The sequence below is a fragment of the Periophthalmus magnuspinnatus genome, chromosome 16, assembly GCF_009829125.3.
Source record: "Periophthalmus magnuspinnatus isolate fPerMag1 chromosome 16, fPerMag1.2.pri, whole genome shotgun sequence".
Taxonomy (NCBI): domain Eukaryota; kingdom Metazoa; phylum Chordata; class Actinopteri; order Gobiiformes; family Gobiidae; genus Periophthalmus; species Periophthalmus magnuspinnatus.
The window spans coordinates 18,446,145-18,461,169 of record NC_047141.1 but is presented as its reverse complement, the minus strand read 5'-3'; the positions used below and the strand labels follow the sequence as shown (position 1 = coordinate 18,461,169).

At 39.6% G+C, this 15,025-nt stretch overlaps 1 protein-coding gene across 1 annotated transcript in view; it reads left to right on the top strand.

Moving 5' to 3' along the window:
* The window catches only part of zfpm2a (zinc finger protein, FOG family member 2a), a 121,747-nt gene that overhangs the window by 45,459 nt on the left and 61,263 nt on the right, over positions 1-15,025 (top strand). The window contains exon 4 of the mRNA XM_055227527.1: positions 12,235-12,359. Coding sequence (XP_055083502.1) covers positions 12,235-12,359 — 125 coding nt within the window. The remainder of the gene's footprint in view (positions 1-12,234; positions 12,360-15,025) is intronic.

Below are 15,025 nucleotides of genomic sequence, written 5' to 3'. Positions count from 1 at the left end.
AGGGATTTAATGGTAGGATGGATTAGAGAAATCCTTGTAACAATGTTAAATAATTATGGTTCCAGCCGAGATCAAAGCGCCATTGATTGAACCCCTCAAGCCTCGGCACACAGAGTCTTGGAAAGCAAAGATTGGTAAACTCCGACCACTCCGGCTGCTCCACTTAAATTGGATTGGAAATATTAGGATACAGACCAATCCTTCAGGAGGGTTTTGCATGCAGCTTTTTGTCACCGGAAATGTAGCTTTGGGAGCGCTCTGAAGCCGTGATAGTGCACTGTCTACACACAATCATGAGAGAGAGGGTGTCGCAGCTGTCTCTGCTGATACCTAAGCGTTTTAAGCAGACTTATAGACACACTTGACGGTTATATCAGCAAAAACTTTCAGCGTACGCTTTCATTTCAGTTTTCTTCCCCACCGCTTTCTTCATAATCAAGAAATTTGGACGTGCATCATGGCAATTCTGCGTTAAAAAGGCAGGTTTTATCTAGCTTCTCCAGGGTTTTATTCAAAGTCTTCTTGTCAAGTCTCACAAAACATGAATGACATCGAGATTTCTGATAGCAGCGATGAAAGGCATCATCAGCGCTCCTGTGAGTTCCGCGCTCTGAGTGATGTAGAATTAAACCGTAATCAAAGCAAAACATGTAAACAGCGTTTGTCTCATCCCCACTTATTCACATTCTTAAGACATTGTTGATGAAGGCTTTCTAATTCGTGCGTCACCTGTATTTGGGCAAAAAAGCTCCTTCAATTTACAATATGCGATGATAATAATGAAATATGCAACAAGAGATTAGCCAAATCACTGTACTTCAATGCTGCGTGGCCTTGATTCAAACGCACTCACTGATCCGCTGTGCTAAGAAGCTTTATAGAGGAACTTCATGCTTGTTAGTTATATATAATCTAAAATGCAATCGCAGTTCTTATCATCAGGGAAGGACTGTGCTATATCTATTGTGTTAGGGTGCTGTTGGATATAGTACAGAAAGGCCTTATTAAGATACTGTGCTATTTAAGTCTTATGGATACTTTGCAATATTAACAAAAGTCAATTTAATAATATCATAATAATATTAGAATAGCAAAAAATGTACGCTAAACGCACTTGCCTTATAGAATAGACATGAGCAAAGGCACTATATGAGTCTTGCAGTAGTAAAGGCAGTGTCCAGACCATATTGACAAAGACCGCAATCTAAAAGTAAAACTTGTAGGAAGTTTGCACATTTTTGCCAACACCTGTAAACTAATTATAAAGCTTTTATTATTATTTCCTAGGAATTCATAGCTGTTAATACTTTCTTGGTTATTGAGTGGCTGCCCCTGGGGACAGTTGACACTCATTGCGTCTTCCTTTAGCTCTTTGAACATGTTTGTTCTGCAATGCGAGCCCTCCCAGGAGCTACGGGCACTGTTTTTTCCAAGAGGTATGATTGTAATTGGGTGAATATTTGATGTGTGTATTTAGAATTTGCAGTGAGACCCTGGTGCAGACACTGCTGGGGGGTAACACTGGCTAAACTGGATTGCTTTAGTAAGTCTGGTAGCAGGGTTTCTTTTTTGGTCTTTTGTTAACTCAAACTGGCCACATCACAGACTGGAGTTTGCATAGTGTTTCATGGATCGTTTTTGGAATTTACGGACGGAGCAATCTCCTGGTATGTATCCTATAAAACTATAAGAAATGCTGCACAAACTCTTTAGTGATGAAATAGCTGGAATCACACACACTATAAATATTCATGACATCATTATTTTGTGTAAAGTACAACAACCTGGCTTGTTGGTCCTGCTTCATGCACCTTTGTTGTGTGGGTTACATGGTTACAGAGGGTGGTCCCCTTTTGTCAAGTGAATGGAAGTACCAAATAATAGTTATAAAAGTGATAGTAAAAAAAACTTCATAAAATGACATGTTCTTCCCTGATTGTACGAGTGTTGTGGTATTCAATTATGCAATTTCCATTGGCATATTAATCATCTTTTCAACAAACAAGCCGCTGTTAATTAAAGCAAAGCATGGATAAAGACGTGTTGCCGGATCATCACTCTGTTTATCACGGAGCACAGACCGCGCTTAAGTCAATGCAGCCTGTGAGAGGAATTTCAATGCTCTCCCACTTTCTGCCATTGTACATCTGTGTGGCTCACTATGGCACTGTGCAGGGGCGGGGCTTGTGACGTGTCATATCTCTGTCTGTACTAATCAGGAGGGGGGACTTGTTCAGACACTTCTGATGGTGAATACTGAAAATGAGATATGATTAGGCATAGATTACAGATCTGCAATTCAATAAAAATACTTTATAAAAATTGTGTTTAATTCAGATCAAAGTATAAGACTATAGGCTAATATATGACCCTAGCAGGACAAACCAGGTCTATGCCAAATCTAACCATTGGACCAAAGTAGTGCTGATCCATAAGTCACAAAATTTAAAACATTGAAAAGGTTTTATATGATAATAATATTTTTTTCTCCATGATACATTTTCTTGGAGTAGCATTTTCTTACAGTGCTACAACATACCTTTTCATACACCCTACTTGTCATCTTTTGACACTGTAAAATTCACTTTGCTGTGACTAGATCGCTCTGCATGATTCACATATTGCGATTGGCCCCTGTGGTCAGCCATATTGAGTTTGCACAGGGAACAACATGACATCTCTGTAGACTCTGCCTGCTCTTCTTGTCGCCCTTCTTTGGATTTTTGTGCCGTCTGTGTGCCTCACTCATTGGTGCGAAGGGGATGGAGATTATTCAGGATTTGGTAAGATATGGGACTTCTCTAATCATAGCTGACTGCCTCCACTGTCATTCAGTCACTAAATAGAAGTGTGGAGGGAAGAAAGAAAGTCTCTTGGAGATGGGAGCAGCCAGCAGCCATAGCGAGCATGCACTAGAGTTGAAAAATAGGAAAAGCATCTGTAGACATGCGGTGTGTACCCTGTCCTTCTTTGTATGACTTTATCAGCAGAGCGCTCACTAAACTGGAGTCTCTTCTTAAGTTAAACATAAGATCGTTGTGGTTTGAAGCACTCCACTGCTCTGTGCATCTAAAAGGCTAAACAACTTCCCGCTATACTGTCTTGCACATCTCCAAATCACACCTCATGGAGAAGAAAAAAGTGTTTTCTGCAGCGTCGGCTCAAATCTAAATTCACTCAAACATACTGTTGCACTGGAGTCACCCACACATGCATAACCCCACCCAGCCTCCCACACCGCCATCAAAAGAGGGACAGAGGGGAAGAGAGAGAGAGAGACAGAGATGGAGATGGAGCAAGAGGAGGAGGAAGGAGAGAGAGAGAAAAGTCAAAAACCTCCACATAACAATGCCAGAGAAAAATCAGAACATTTTCCACCGAAAGATGGGCCATTTCCAAATCCTTGTGCCCTATCAGACAAATTAAAGTAAATCAAGCATGAAATGAAGCAGAAGAGCCCGGAGATAAGGCTCCTTTAAGTCGTTTACAGATTAGGACAGAGGGAGAGAGAGAGAGAGAGATGGAGAGAAAGAGAGAGAGAGGGAGAGAAGGAGAGAGGTGCATGGCCGGTGCCACTGAAGGCTGAAGCTAGTTTCTCATTTCACAATAGCAGCCTGTGTATAGGATTACTCTCCCCCGTCACTGACATGAGCAGCAGTGGAGGGAATACAAGTCCTCAGAGTGTGTCCACATCACAAATGTTTCCAAGCACAAAAATCTCCACATGTCATCGACAGAACAACCTCACCCACCAGACCTGCATAGGCCCAAGCACAAAGAGCACTTCAATTGTACATGCTCTCTCAATGGAGCCGCTAAACATCTACTGTCAATATTAAGTCAGAGTTATAAAATTATTTACATGTGGCAAAATGAGGCAAAATTTTATGATGAAAACAATCGGCTGAATCCACTCAGAAGTGTTATTCAATTCATTGTCAATCTTTTTTTTATCAAGACAGCATCACTACTCTTGAACAATACTACATTTCAGGTTTCTCTAATATATTTTTTTGTTCTTGGTAAGATTCAATCTACAAAACCCTTAGATTTTTTCTTTTTTTTCTTTTTCTTTTCTCTGTTAGCATGCAAGGTTAGAGCATATTCATATATATATATATATATATATATATATATATATATATATATATATATATATATATATATATAATTTCTATATATATAATTTCTTACCACGCAAAATATAAATTCAGCATTCAATTTTGTATTTTTTTTTTTTTTTTTCCACAATCTTTTTTTTCACGGTTTTGTCTGGTCACCTTTTGGTTTCTTTACAATGAGCCTCGGAATGCACAGATTGGTTAAGCTACATCACATGATCTTATGGCTGTCACCTCCGATACGTTAGAATATATAAAGGAGGCACATGGGGCTGTGCACAAATTATATTCTCACATTTTTGTCGCTCCATGAAACGGCTGGTTTAATACGTGCATTCCATTTCCTGTCTTACATCGTCGGATTAATTGGTGTTTTATTTTAGTCCTTGCGAATAATCAAAACATAATTATGTAGCTAGTTGCTCGTAGAGATATTTTGCACACACATATAAGCGTTTCATTCATGCATGGTAGGCAGAGGCGCCCCCCTTCCCCTCACAAGCTCACCCTCCCACACAAGAAGAGGGGGCATCTGCGCACACCTCTCCACACATGATTGGCTCTTCTTGCATGTATCTATATTTTGGCGTAAAGAGAGAGGTCGAGCCCAGTTTTCGGTTAGCTGCCACCCCAAGCCGCAACCTTGACCTTGCTCGCGGTGCTCTGGACTTTTAGGTTTAGTCGCTTTATCGCGCTATCTCCAGGCGTTTAAAAATACTCCTGAAACTCAACGCTTTAACCCGCTTTTACGCTGTTCACATCAAAAACTGGATGAAAAAAGGAGAGCTTAATCCATCTTATCTGTTGACTGTCAAACTGCTCTGGCTAAAACCTACTCACAAAAGACAACTAGGTCACCCAGGAAAAAAAAAAAAAAAAAGCATTCCCGTGTTACCAAGAGGCTCCTTGGTAATTAACTTGGGAGGAGATTCAGGAGTACTTAAAATAGTCTGCTCCTAAATTACCTAGGATGTTGCAATGTTTACTTTTTCTTTGTTAAATAATTGTTTATTGCCAACCCACACAAATAGACGAGGTGGGTGAAGGGTCTTGCCCAAGGACACAGCGAAAGTATGAAATGTAGAAAGTGGGAATGAGTCCACCAATCTTCCAATGAGCTAGTTTTTATTTACCTCTGAAGTTTAGCAGGCAAATGATTATGTGAACCTTTGCAAAATAGTATTTTCATCATGGCCTCTACTTTTCTCTTCGGTTTTAATTTATTTTGTTACATTAATTCATATTTTTGTTCATCTATCTTTCAAGTACAATCCTATAATTACATCAAACAGAATGGCCATACCTTTCACTAAATATTACTTTTTGTGGACTGACAAAACAACCATTTTCTGCAGTGCTTTTCTGCCTTTGTCCCAAACACATACTTTTCCAGTGAGCACACCATCAATTACTCATCCACGCTGACACTTTCAGGTGGAATAATGTCCTTTTGACGCTTTTGAAATTTTAAGAAAAGCGTTTAAAACAATCTTGATTTCCTGCCAGAGAGTGTCTCGTGTGTCCTCTAGATGTTGTCAGCGATACGGAGATATCTTGGCGGGGGGACAGTCATTCTTTAAGTTTTGCTGTCTTCTTTTACATGCTATCAATAGAAATAGCAGTGCTTCTGGAAAGATGGATGCCTGGGAGATTGTTGTCTGCGGCGTCTGCCTCTGACTTGGCTGGGCTGGTGATGAAATGGTGCTTCTGACAGAGCATATATTTCAATTGTTCAATGACACCTAACAGCAGCTCTGGGTTGATAATGTACTGCCGGACTAACTTTGAGTGGGAGAGACATGCAGTGACGTCCTATTGCCATGCTATTCTTTTCATTTTGAAGCTCGACATTATACGGACCAATAATAATAATAATAAAAATAATAGGTCATATGTTGGAGAAGTAATTTTGAAACATGCAGTTAAATAACATCCATTTCATTTATCCCCATGAATATTTGTATGTTTTACTTGTGCTGTTTTCATTTAATGTGAGTGACTTTTCAATTCAATTTTTTTGGACCATCTGTTAATATAAATGTTTGTGGGAAAGTTGTACTCTGTTACTCTAAAACGAAGAGTATCTTTTTGGCTTATTGTTATGTGGCTCAGTGGTAGAGCTTTTATCCATATGCATGTTATCGGCCTTTAGTATTTTGACTTCAACTCTAGTCTCTGCCAAATGACTTCACCCTTTTTCCTGTGCTGTAAGTTAATAGTCCATACATATTTTAACACTGACATAATGTTTCTTTTTAGTTTTTTTTAAATCATACCATCTTTAAAGGTGCGCAGTGTAACTTTTCTGGTGGAGGTTGCACATTATTGATTTTCCTTGTATGTTCTGCAGTATGGCAAGTAAACCTGCATCTCTACGGACAGATTACAGGTCATATCTGAGGAGAAGCAAGCAAAGCAAGGCAAGTTTATTTGTATAGCACAATTCATACACAAAGTAATTCAAAGTGCTTTACAGAATAAGAAAGACATTAAAATCACAATACAAACAAACCCAAACATAAATAATCATCATAAAATTAACATTAAAAGTGAAGAGTGTAGAATAAAAACCTTTCAGTCATATGCACGGCTTAACGGAACCATTTGGAGCATGGATTTAAACATCGTCAAAGTAGAGGCCTGTTTCACATCTTCAGGAAGACTGAAGTCCTCAAATTGCGAGATGGTTTGTTTGGCACTAATGTCGGAGTAAGAATGTATGTTTATCAAGGTATTTCATTAGCAATAAAAAATGTGTAAAACAATTAATGCAAGATCAAATGAATGCCTACTGAACATTCCAGACAGACCAATAACAGTTCCGTGGAAACAATAATACGTAATACAGTGGGATATTAGACAATAACGAACTGTTGATCTGACTGTCGCTCTGAAAACGCTACACGGTATGGTTACTGAGGCTGAGTACGAACACTGGTGTCTTTTAAAACAAGCTCTCACTGAGATAATAGTGTGGGATTATAAATGATGCATTTTACTCAGCACGACCTGATAGTAACAGTTTGGACGAAGGAAAGAAGAAAGTTCATGCCTGTCTTATCAAAGCCCTGTGACATTTCTGCTTCTGCTGTTAAATTTCATATCACACATCGCCTTCAAAGATTGGCCACCTTTTGTTGAACTGATACTGAGCGCTCCATCTCACCCCATATGCCTCTCCTATGGTATATTAATTTATTGCCCATTTGCCACCACCATAAGAGCGACTATTCAGAAGATTGAGGGGACATATCTGAATTGCCTCTCACAGGTTATTGAACTTTGAACAGTGCATTGCTCAAATCATGAGTATACCTTACATTTATGGTTCTCAAACTAGGATAGAGGCCACTGGGGGTACGTGGACTTGATTTTGGTCTGGCTCAGTATTGTTTAGAGCAGGTTTAGTATCCAGTTTTCTAGGGTTGATTGAAATTCTCCCCAATATTTTATGTGGTGTATGGTTTTAAAAGCTTGAAAACACAATAAAACATACATAAAACATTTTTTCCTCTATAATATTCATATTGTCATACAAAATATCTCAAATCTTAGCAATGGAGAGTTAGTTGATGATGTAATTTGTCATATCTGTCCCGGAGCAGAGGGCTCATTCCAGGCGTGAAACTGTATTAAGGAAATGTATTCTTACTATTAATGGGACTCCATAAGCATAGGATTTTATGGCCAACTATATAAGTTGATAAAGTGCACAAAGAATGCACACCAATATGAAACTGCACTGAAGCTGCAGCACTGGGAAATAAAAGCATCCTCTATAGTTTGTCTTGAAAATTGATTTGGATCACCAAGAAAACAAGAATGAAAGGAAAGAAAGGAAAAAAATGCATTGAAACAACTGCATATGCAAATTATTAAAATGTGCACTATGTAACTTTTATGGTGGTGGTTACATCACTTGAAGATGTTAATGCTTTTCCTGCAATGTTCCACAGTATGGCATTAAATGTAAAGTGCATATTTCATTATGGATGTTTTTATTGCTTCAACTTCAACTAGTTGCATCACCTGCTTGTCTCTGTAGATCGACAAGCAGCAAAAGCATCTCCATGAAGACAAGCATGTGGTGTACTCTTTACCAGAAAAGTTACTTATTGCACCTTTATGTCTTTCTCTCTTATAAGCACACACATTTATCCTGCCTCTTCTTATTTTTAAACCACACCACCACACTGGCACCGTGCCACTGTCAAACCTATTATCACACTTATACCACTGAAGCTAGTGATGAGGTTCCATGTCCTATTGCACCATAACCCACAGGCAGGACAGGGACATACACAAAAGAGTGAAAAATACAAGCAGATGCCAGCAAGGAGCATCCTGGGTCCTATCTGACGAGGATCTCTGAGGACAAAGGGACATTCAGTGGTCTGCCAAGTGTCTGTAGAGTGCAGAACAGAGCCGGGACTGTAGCGACAGATGATGATCTTATCAGGGGGGAGGGAGGTGTGGGGGCCTGCTTTGGGAGGGGGCAGCAGGGGCTCTTCAGATACATCCTGGGGCTCCTTTTGCCAAGTGTGTGGTATTTCAGAGGAACGGTGCTGAGGGCAGAACACAGGTGCTAGGTTGGGTCAGCCATTTTGAAATGTCTTCTTGGTTAAATCTGATGACCTGCACATTCCATATTCATTCTCAATTACATTTATGGACATACAGATTGGTTAGCATCTAATGCTAATACATTGTTCCTTATCTAAAGTACATGTTTTTCAATTAAGGTGTGTATACAATTTTCACCAGGATTTTTGCCTGTCAGTTGGTTCCCCTGAGGAAAAAAAACAAAAACATACAGAACCTAGGTAATTAAGAGTGTATAATACTTGGCTATATCTTTCCTTTCCTAATGTCACTCCCTTTTATCAGAGCTTGGAACTGAATCTGTGTTGAGTATGGTACTGTCGTATTAAGTATTAACCTAATTAGAATAATTGTCAGTTATCCGTCTGACACCTGGACACATCTGCCCAAATATTTCTGTTGTTTGCAAACTTATGCACGCTTACTACAGCAGACAGTGTGGAGGGGAGCCTCATTATTCATGCACGGGACTTATTTTGTGTGGAGATTTTCTACTAGTGTCTGCAACAGATGTGACAAGCCATCTGCCAGCCAAGGTCCTCAGGCAACATTTGGTGTGAGCTGCGCACAACTGGCACCCAAAACATGGTGGCCGCCGCGATGCGCAAATTCAATAAGACCCCCTTTTCTCTCTCGTTCTTGCACCTACACTAGTCACCTCATTATTTTTTACCCCCAAAAATGTGTGAATGGTTTGGCTAGTCGGTTGCTTGGAACCGCGAGTCAAGCGGGGCTAAAAGGGAACTTGCATCCAGGCGGGTAAAGGCCGCGGGTCTTATCTGAGGACAAACAGAATGCATCAAGCGGTGGCTGTGGCTCGCAGTGATGACGACCAGCTGTGCTCCCATGTTTAATTATTTCTCTGTAATGAGCTTACCCACCTTCCTCTGCAGCTCCAGGAAGACAGCGCAGGGAGCACTGAGGGAGAGGAGAAGAAGAGGCAGAGATAAGGCTGATTATCTTAACTTTTGGCACAAGTCCAAAATGTTGAATGTTCGCACTAATAAAGGTTCTCAAACTGTGGACAAAAACTGATGGTATGAAGGGTCGTAATAGTAATACTCTGAAGTCACAGGAACATTTGATTTTGTGAACATTAATATAAAGTTAAATCCTGGGTTTTCAACTTTTGACACGATGTAATGCCCGATTCCTTAGTATTTTGTTATTGTCCATTATATGGTAGCAAAGTGCAAGGCTAAAAAGAGATGCTAGCATATTTTATAGTTGTTAGAATCTTGCATTTTGAAGAGACACATGGTTAGTGCTTCTGGTTTATTTTAGACCTGGTTTAATCCGGGCTCACACTTGGTTAGGCCCTGCTTTTTTGGTTGACCTCTGGTTAAATCTAAGTTCATTGTCCTTATGTTTTCAGTTATGGTTTTGTCCTGCCAATGTTGTTTTTTGGGCCATTTTAGTTAGTCAAAATCGAATAATTTTCTGTGATGTATTTAAACCACCACTCAAATATTTATCAAAGAATATTTTTGTCAGTGACATTTTCACTTTGATTGTTAACGAATGTAGCAGCAGCAAGGTGTTATTTGCAGCACGCAATGGTACAAGACCCATTATGTTTATGCATGCGAGAGAGCACATGCGCACACATTTCCATAGCAGCACAAGGGGCCGGACACAAAGGCGTGCCACAGATACACAGTTGATATTTGGAGCGGAGAACAGGGCAGGGGAGGTCATTATAGCACAACGCATCAGAAAGTTCAATAATCACCGCAGTCCATTCAGCGTCAACCCGGTGCCCTGTGTGCATATTAGCAACTCGTGCGGACACCAGTTCAAAGAAACAATGTTAACAACCTGTGTGGAGTTTGGGCCATGACAATAATTGTTTACCAGAGGGGATTGCTCTCATTTGAGAAAAAAAAAGTGTATGGTCAGTAAGCTCTGCCCAGTCCACATGATTCAGTTGCATTTAAATTACTACTGGAATGACTTTACTACTGCCATTATTATACACTCTAGCCTAGTCAATTTTGCTTAATGACATCTTAATATTTTGTTTAATCACTGTGTTGAATAGAGCTGGGGAATGTCAAAACAACTGTTACCATGGAAACTATGTTTGTGTGCAAAAGGTCCATAGCATTAACTAAAGCTATGAGGAGAAAAAAGTAAACAAAAGTGCAATGGAACAACTTCATAAACTGTCACTACTTGTAAATACACACATTTACATGTCACATTCTAGTGCCAGACACTTTTAACAAATAATGTGAACAAGGCAGTTTATTTAGGTCCAACCCTGACCTCTGACATGGGTCCAGTCCAGTGAAGAAACAGTTACATAAAGAGGCAGTTTTCAGACATGACTCACAGCTGAGAAAAGTCTTTTGGCAGTGGAACATTTTGTGTCCAAGCGTTGATAAAACCTGATAGCACTTGTTACAAATATCTGATTCATCAACTTCCACCGTCACCAAGGAAACTGTAAATGCAAATCCAGTGTTGTGTTTGTTTTAGATCTGCACTAGTCCTTGATTTGCAAAGTTTATGAAATAAATATTTGGCCTACTAGAAGACATTCAATGTTAAGAAAATTATTTGGTTAAAAAGGAATCATAATAAAGTAATCAAATAGGAAGCATGTTGTAAAAAAAAACAAAAATGGTTCAACAAGACTCTTAAACCACCTTGTTAAGTGATTTTACAAGTCCAGGACAGCGATAGAGTATGGATCAGAAAGCACAAATTTCCATTATAATTCTTCACAAATGGGTAGACTCCTTTAAATGTAAAAAAATAGAAAGACATTATTCAAGTTAAAATATAAAGTATGATCCAGTAAATGTAAACTGTTTTGCTTAGCCTGGCTCACTTATTCCTATCAGTGTTTTGACAAGTTGAATTTTAGTCTTAGTTAAGTTGAAGATTCTTTTGGGGGTTCTGGGATTGAAAGGGGAACTTGGATTTAGTTTCTACTCTGCTCCTCTCAGTCTCATAGTTTTTGATTACAAAAATATGACATTGACAAAATGTGCCAAAAATATTTTAGTGTATGAAATCAACACTGATTACCATTTGTCATGCAGTTTATGATAACCATGTCATTAATCACCATCTACAAAAGTCCAGTAAGTCTAAGTGATAAGCCTGGTGGGGTATATAGTACTAACACTGTTATCCACTTTTACTGTTAATGAACTGTAGCTGTAACAAGGGCTCGGCTTCCTGGAACAACCGAAATAGGCCTGCCACAAGCTGCTCCTGCCAGCCAGCGAGCCTGCACAGTCTCACCCAGATTATCTGCACACAAGACACCTTTCAAGTAAGGTTAGCGTGCCGCGTGTGTGAGGAACACCATCAGATGGGTGCTCACTTGATTTGCTTATCCATTTTGAAAGTGCGTGGCTGTAACCTCTGCTGTTTATCGCTGAGCTCAGATGCAGTGCTGTATATCTGCTCATGTACTCACTGTGATGTCGTGTGGACCTTGTTGTATGCAGGAATATGGCTGATTTCTGATTTTTTTTTTTCCCTGTGCTTTTTTTAGGAGAGTTAGACGTGTTTCTGAAAGATGGAGAACGAAGGATCCACAGCAGGCAGCAGCTCCCCGTGGGCACGACGTGGGGGCCATTCGAGGGCAAGATAGAGATGAACACGGACACCAACGCACTGGTATGCGCATCCATCTTCATGTCTTCCTTGTGTTTATAGGTGTGGCCCAACAAACAGTGACCTGCATGCTAATTTATGAAACTACATTGTTCCTTGGTGATCAAGTGCATGGATGTTTGTTTTTTCAGTCTGTGCTTTAGAGTATTGGCTAATGTCCAGCATCTGTCTTTCACTATATATTTATTTTAATGCAATCATTTCTTAACTCAGTATCATTGAACTCTATTGTCAGATACATTATTGGTCAGGGTACATTTCCCTTAGGCCCATAGCTGACATTTCCACCAGGGTTCCTTACAATTGAATGAAGCTCTTTTCAGAAGGTAAGTAAATATATGAATTTATGCATTTTTGTTACATCTTTGCTTTAGTTGCTCCTATGGGACCCCGCCTCTCTCAGCGAAGCAAATTAAACAAATAACTAAAGCAACATCTGTAGGCATATTCTGAGCCCATTCACTAATTATTACGGGTAATTATGCTACTTGGAATATTTCTATATATAAATCATATTTCAAGAAAGCCACTCTGCCCATTGAAAGAATCTATTACCATTGACTCCCATGTCTCTCAACACCAACTCACAAAAGCTTTTGAAGTGCATCTATTTTAACATTTTAAGCCTTATATTGTATGACAAAACCTTTTAATTGGTGGATTTGACGCTGGGTCCATGCTATGAATAAGGTCCAGTCTTTTTCATGTCCCCTACCCTCCAGCTCTCTATCTCCTCTTTGAAACCTCCCCAGGCTGCTGTTGACCCACTGCTCTGGTGGAGTGACTAGCCCTCTGTGGATTCGATACTTTTGGATTAATTAAGAAATTCCTATTAGTATTGTAACCAGTCGAATGTTCATCCGGTTAAAAACATATGAAAAAGTCCATGAGGATTTTCAATACTAAAGCTATTCACCCGGTACAGCCAGATCTCTCAACTTTTTATTCAATCATTCTCAACTGTTTTCTAAGCTCCTCTCATGGTTTTGAAGTCATCAGTTGCTTTAAATAACTGAACCCATATTATAGGCGTGAAATATGTCTTCTCTCGGGCCAGAGTCAGTTATCCTTGGGCGGAAAAGTGATTTGACAGAGCAACACCTCGGCTTGCCTTCTGAAGTAATGCGTCCCATATATTTCTGTCTCTGTTTCTCCAACAACCTTTAGCATCTTCCCATCACGCAGTATGGTCCAAGACGAGATGTGTGCTGGATACCAAATAAAGGACTTTCTTTCTTCACATTGAAATGGGGTTGTGCAATTAATCTAATCTGAATTGAAATCGAGTTTCATTCATTTCTAATTGTCAATGATTAGCTTTGGTCCACAGTGAGTTTTCTGTCAAAAATCATGTGGTTTAGAGCATAGTTCAGATTTTGGAGGAAGAAATGTCAGTATTTTTTTTAATATGTTGTTTGTTTAGGACATGAATGTTGAGTTGATCATTATGAGGGAAAAAATCCTTGTGATATTGCCCAGCCCAAGGCCAAATAAACCATTTATTATGGGAACAGACTTTATTGTTGGTTATTACTATACACATTCCATAATACTCAAATACAGTCAAATATGCAAAAGAAACAACAATCACGAATTTGATTTAACATTTTTGAATTATGTTTTGCATTCTTTCATTTCTCACTTCGTACTGGTGTATAGCCACAGAACTGATGCGAAACAAGACTGTCAATCTGTGCCTGCAACCCCTCTGACCACATTCATATATGACCTCTAACTCCCTAACTTTAATTTCAGCTTTTTTCACCAATATCCTACAATGAACTGTTTCACATCTCATGATCCAAACCATCTTTACAAAAACATCTTGCTGATTTATCACTCTGAAGGTGAACACATTTCAAAACTCTGCCCTTAAACCTATCAAACCAATCACACAACTGCTGATGACCAGACTAAGTGCTCTCCGTGCAGTCCAAGTTTCCTTCTCTATCTCTACAATGTGCACAGGTGTTGGCCATCACCTGTAATGGGGCTATGGAGGGGTCAGCGAGACTGCCCAACCACCCCGCAATTAAAATAGAGGAAAAGAGAGCTGCCATCGTGCCTCAAAGCATCTCATGTGTGTCTTATCTCACGGGAATCCTTTTAAAATGCTTAACTGCTTTCTCTGCTCCCATCTCACCAAAAGGGCATTAACAGGTTTTCTCTTACTATCATTAAAGGCTAGGTCATTGCAGTGGTTTTGTTTTAGTTTTTTACATTGTTTTTGGACTAAAATAGAACGGCATTTCAGAACATCACAGGGGAATCTACATGTCTGAAGGTGCATAGTTGGATATCTTATTTCTTTCTCCAGCTCAAATCTCATTGGGTTGCCAAACATACAGCCGTTGGCAACATCCCTAATATGGCGTTTCATTTATCTCAGTTATTTTGGTGGGAGGCGAGGGAGCTGTGTAAATCTTAAAGCGCTGATACAAAGACGGCTAAAGGTCCGATGCTAGCCTTACCTGGAGACTGAGGGGGAGTGAAAACAGGCTAATGTAGATGTATGGGAGGGTAGGCAAAGCAGCTGCAGGAGTGTAGAACAATAGGGGATGTATCGAAGCAGAGAACAAACTGTGGACCTATTCTGTCATTCCGATTAAAGCTGCATTGTGTAGAATTCTGTAGTAAAGGAATATGCCATGAAATGCTTTCCGTAGTGG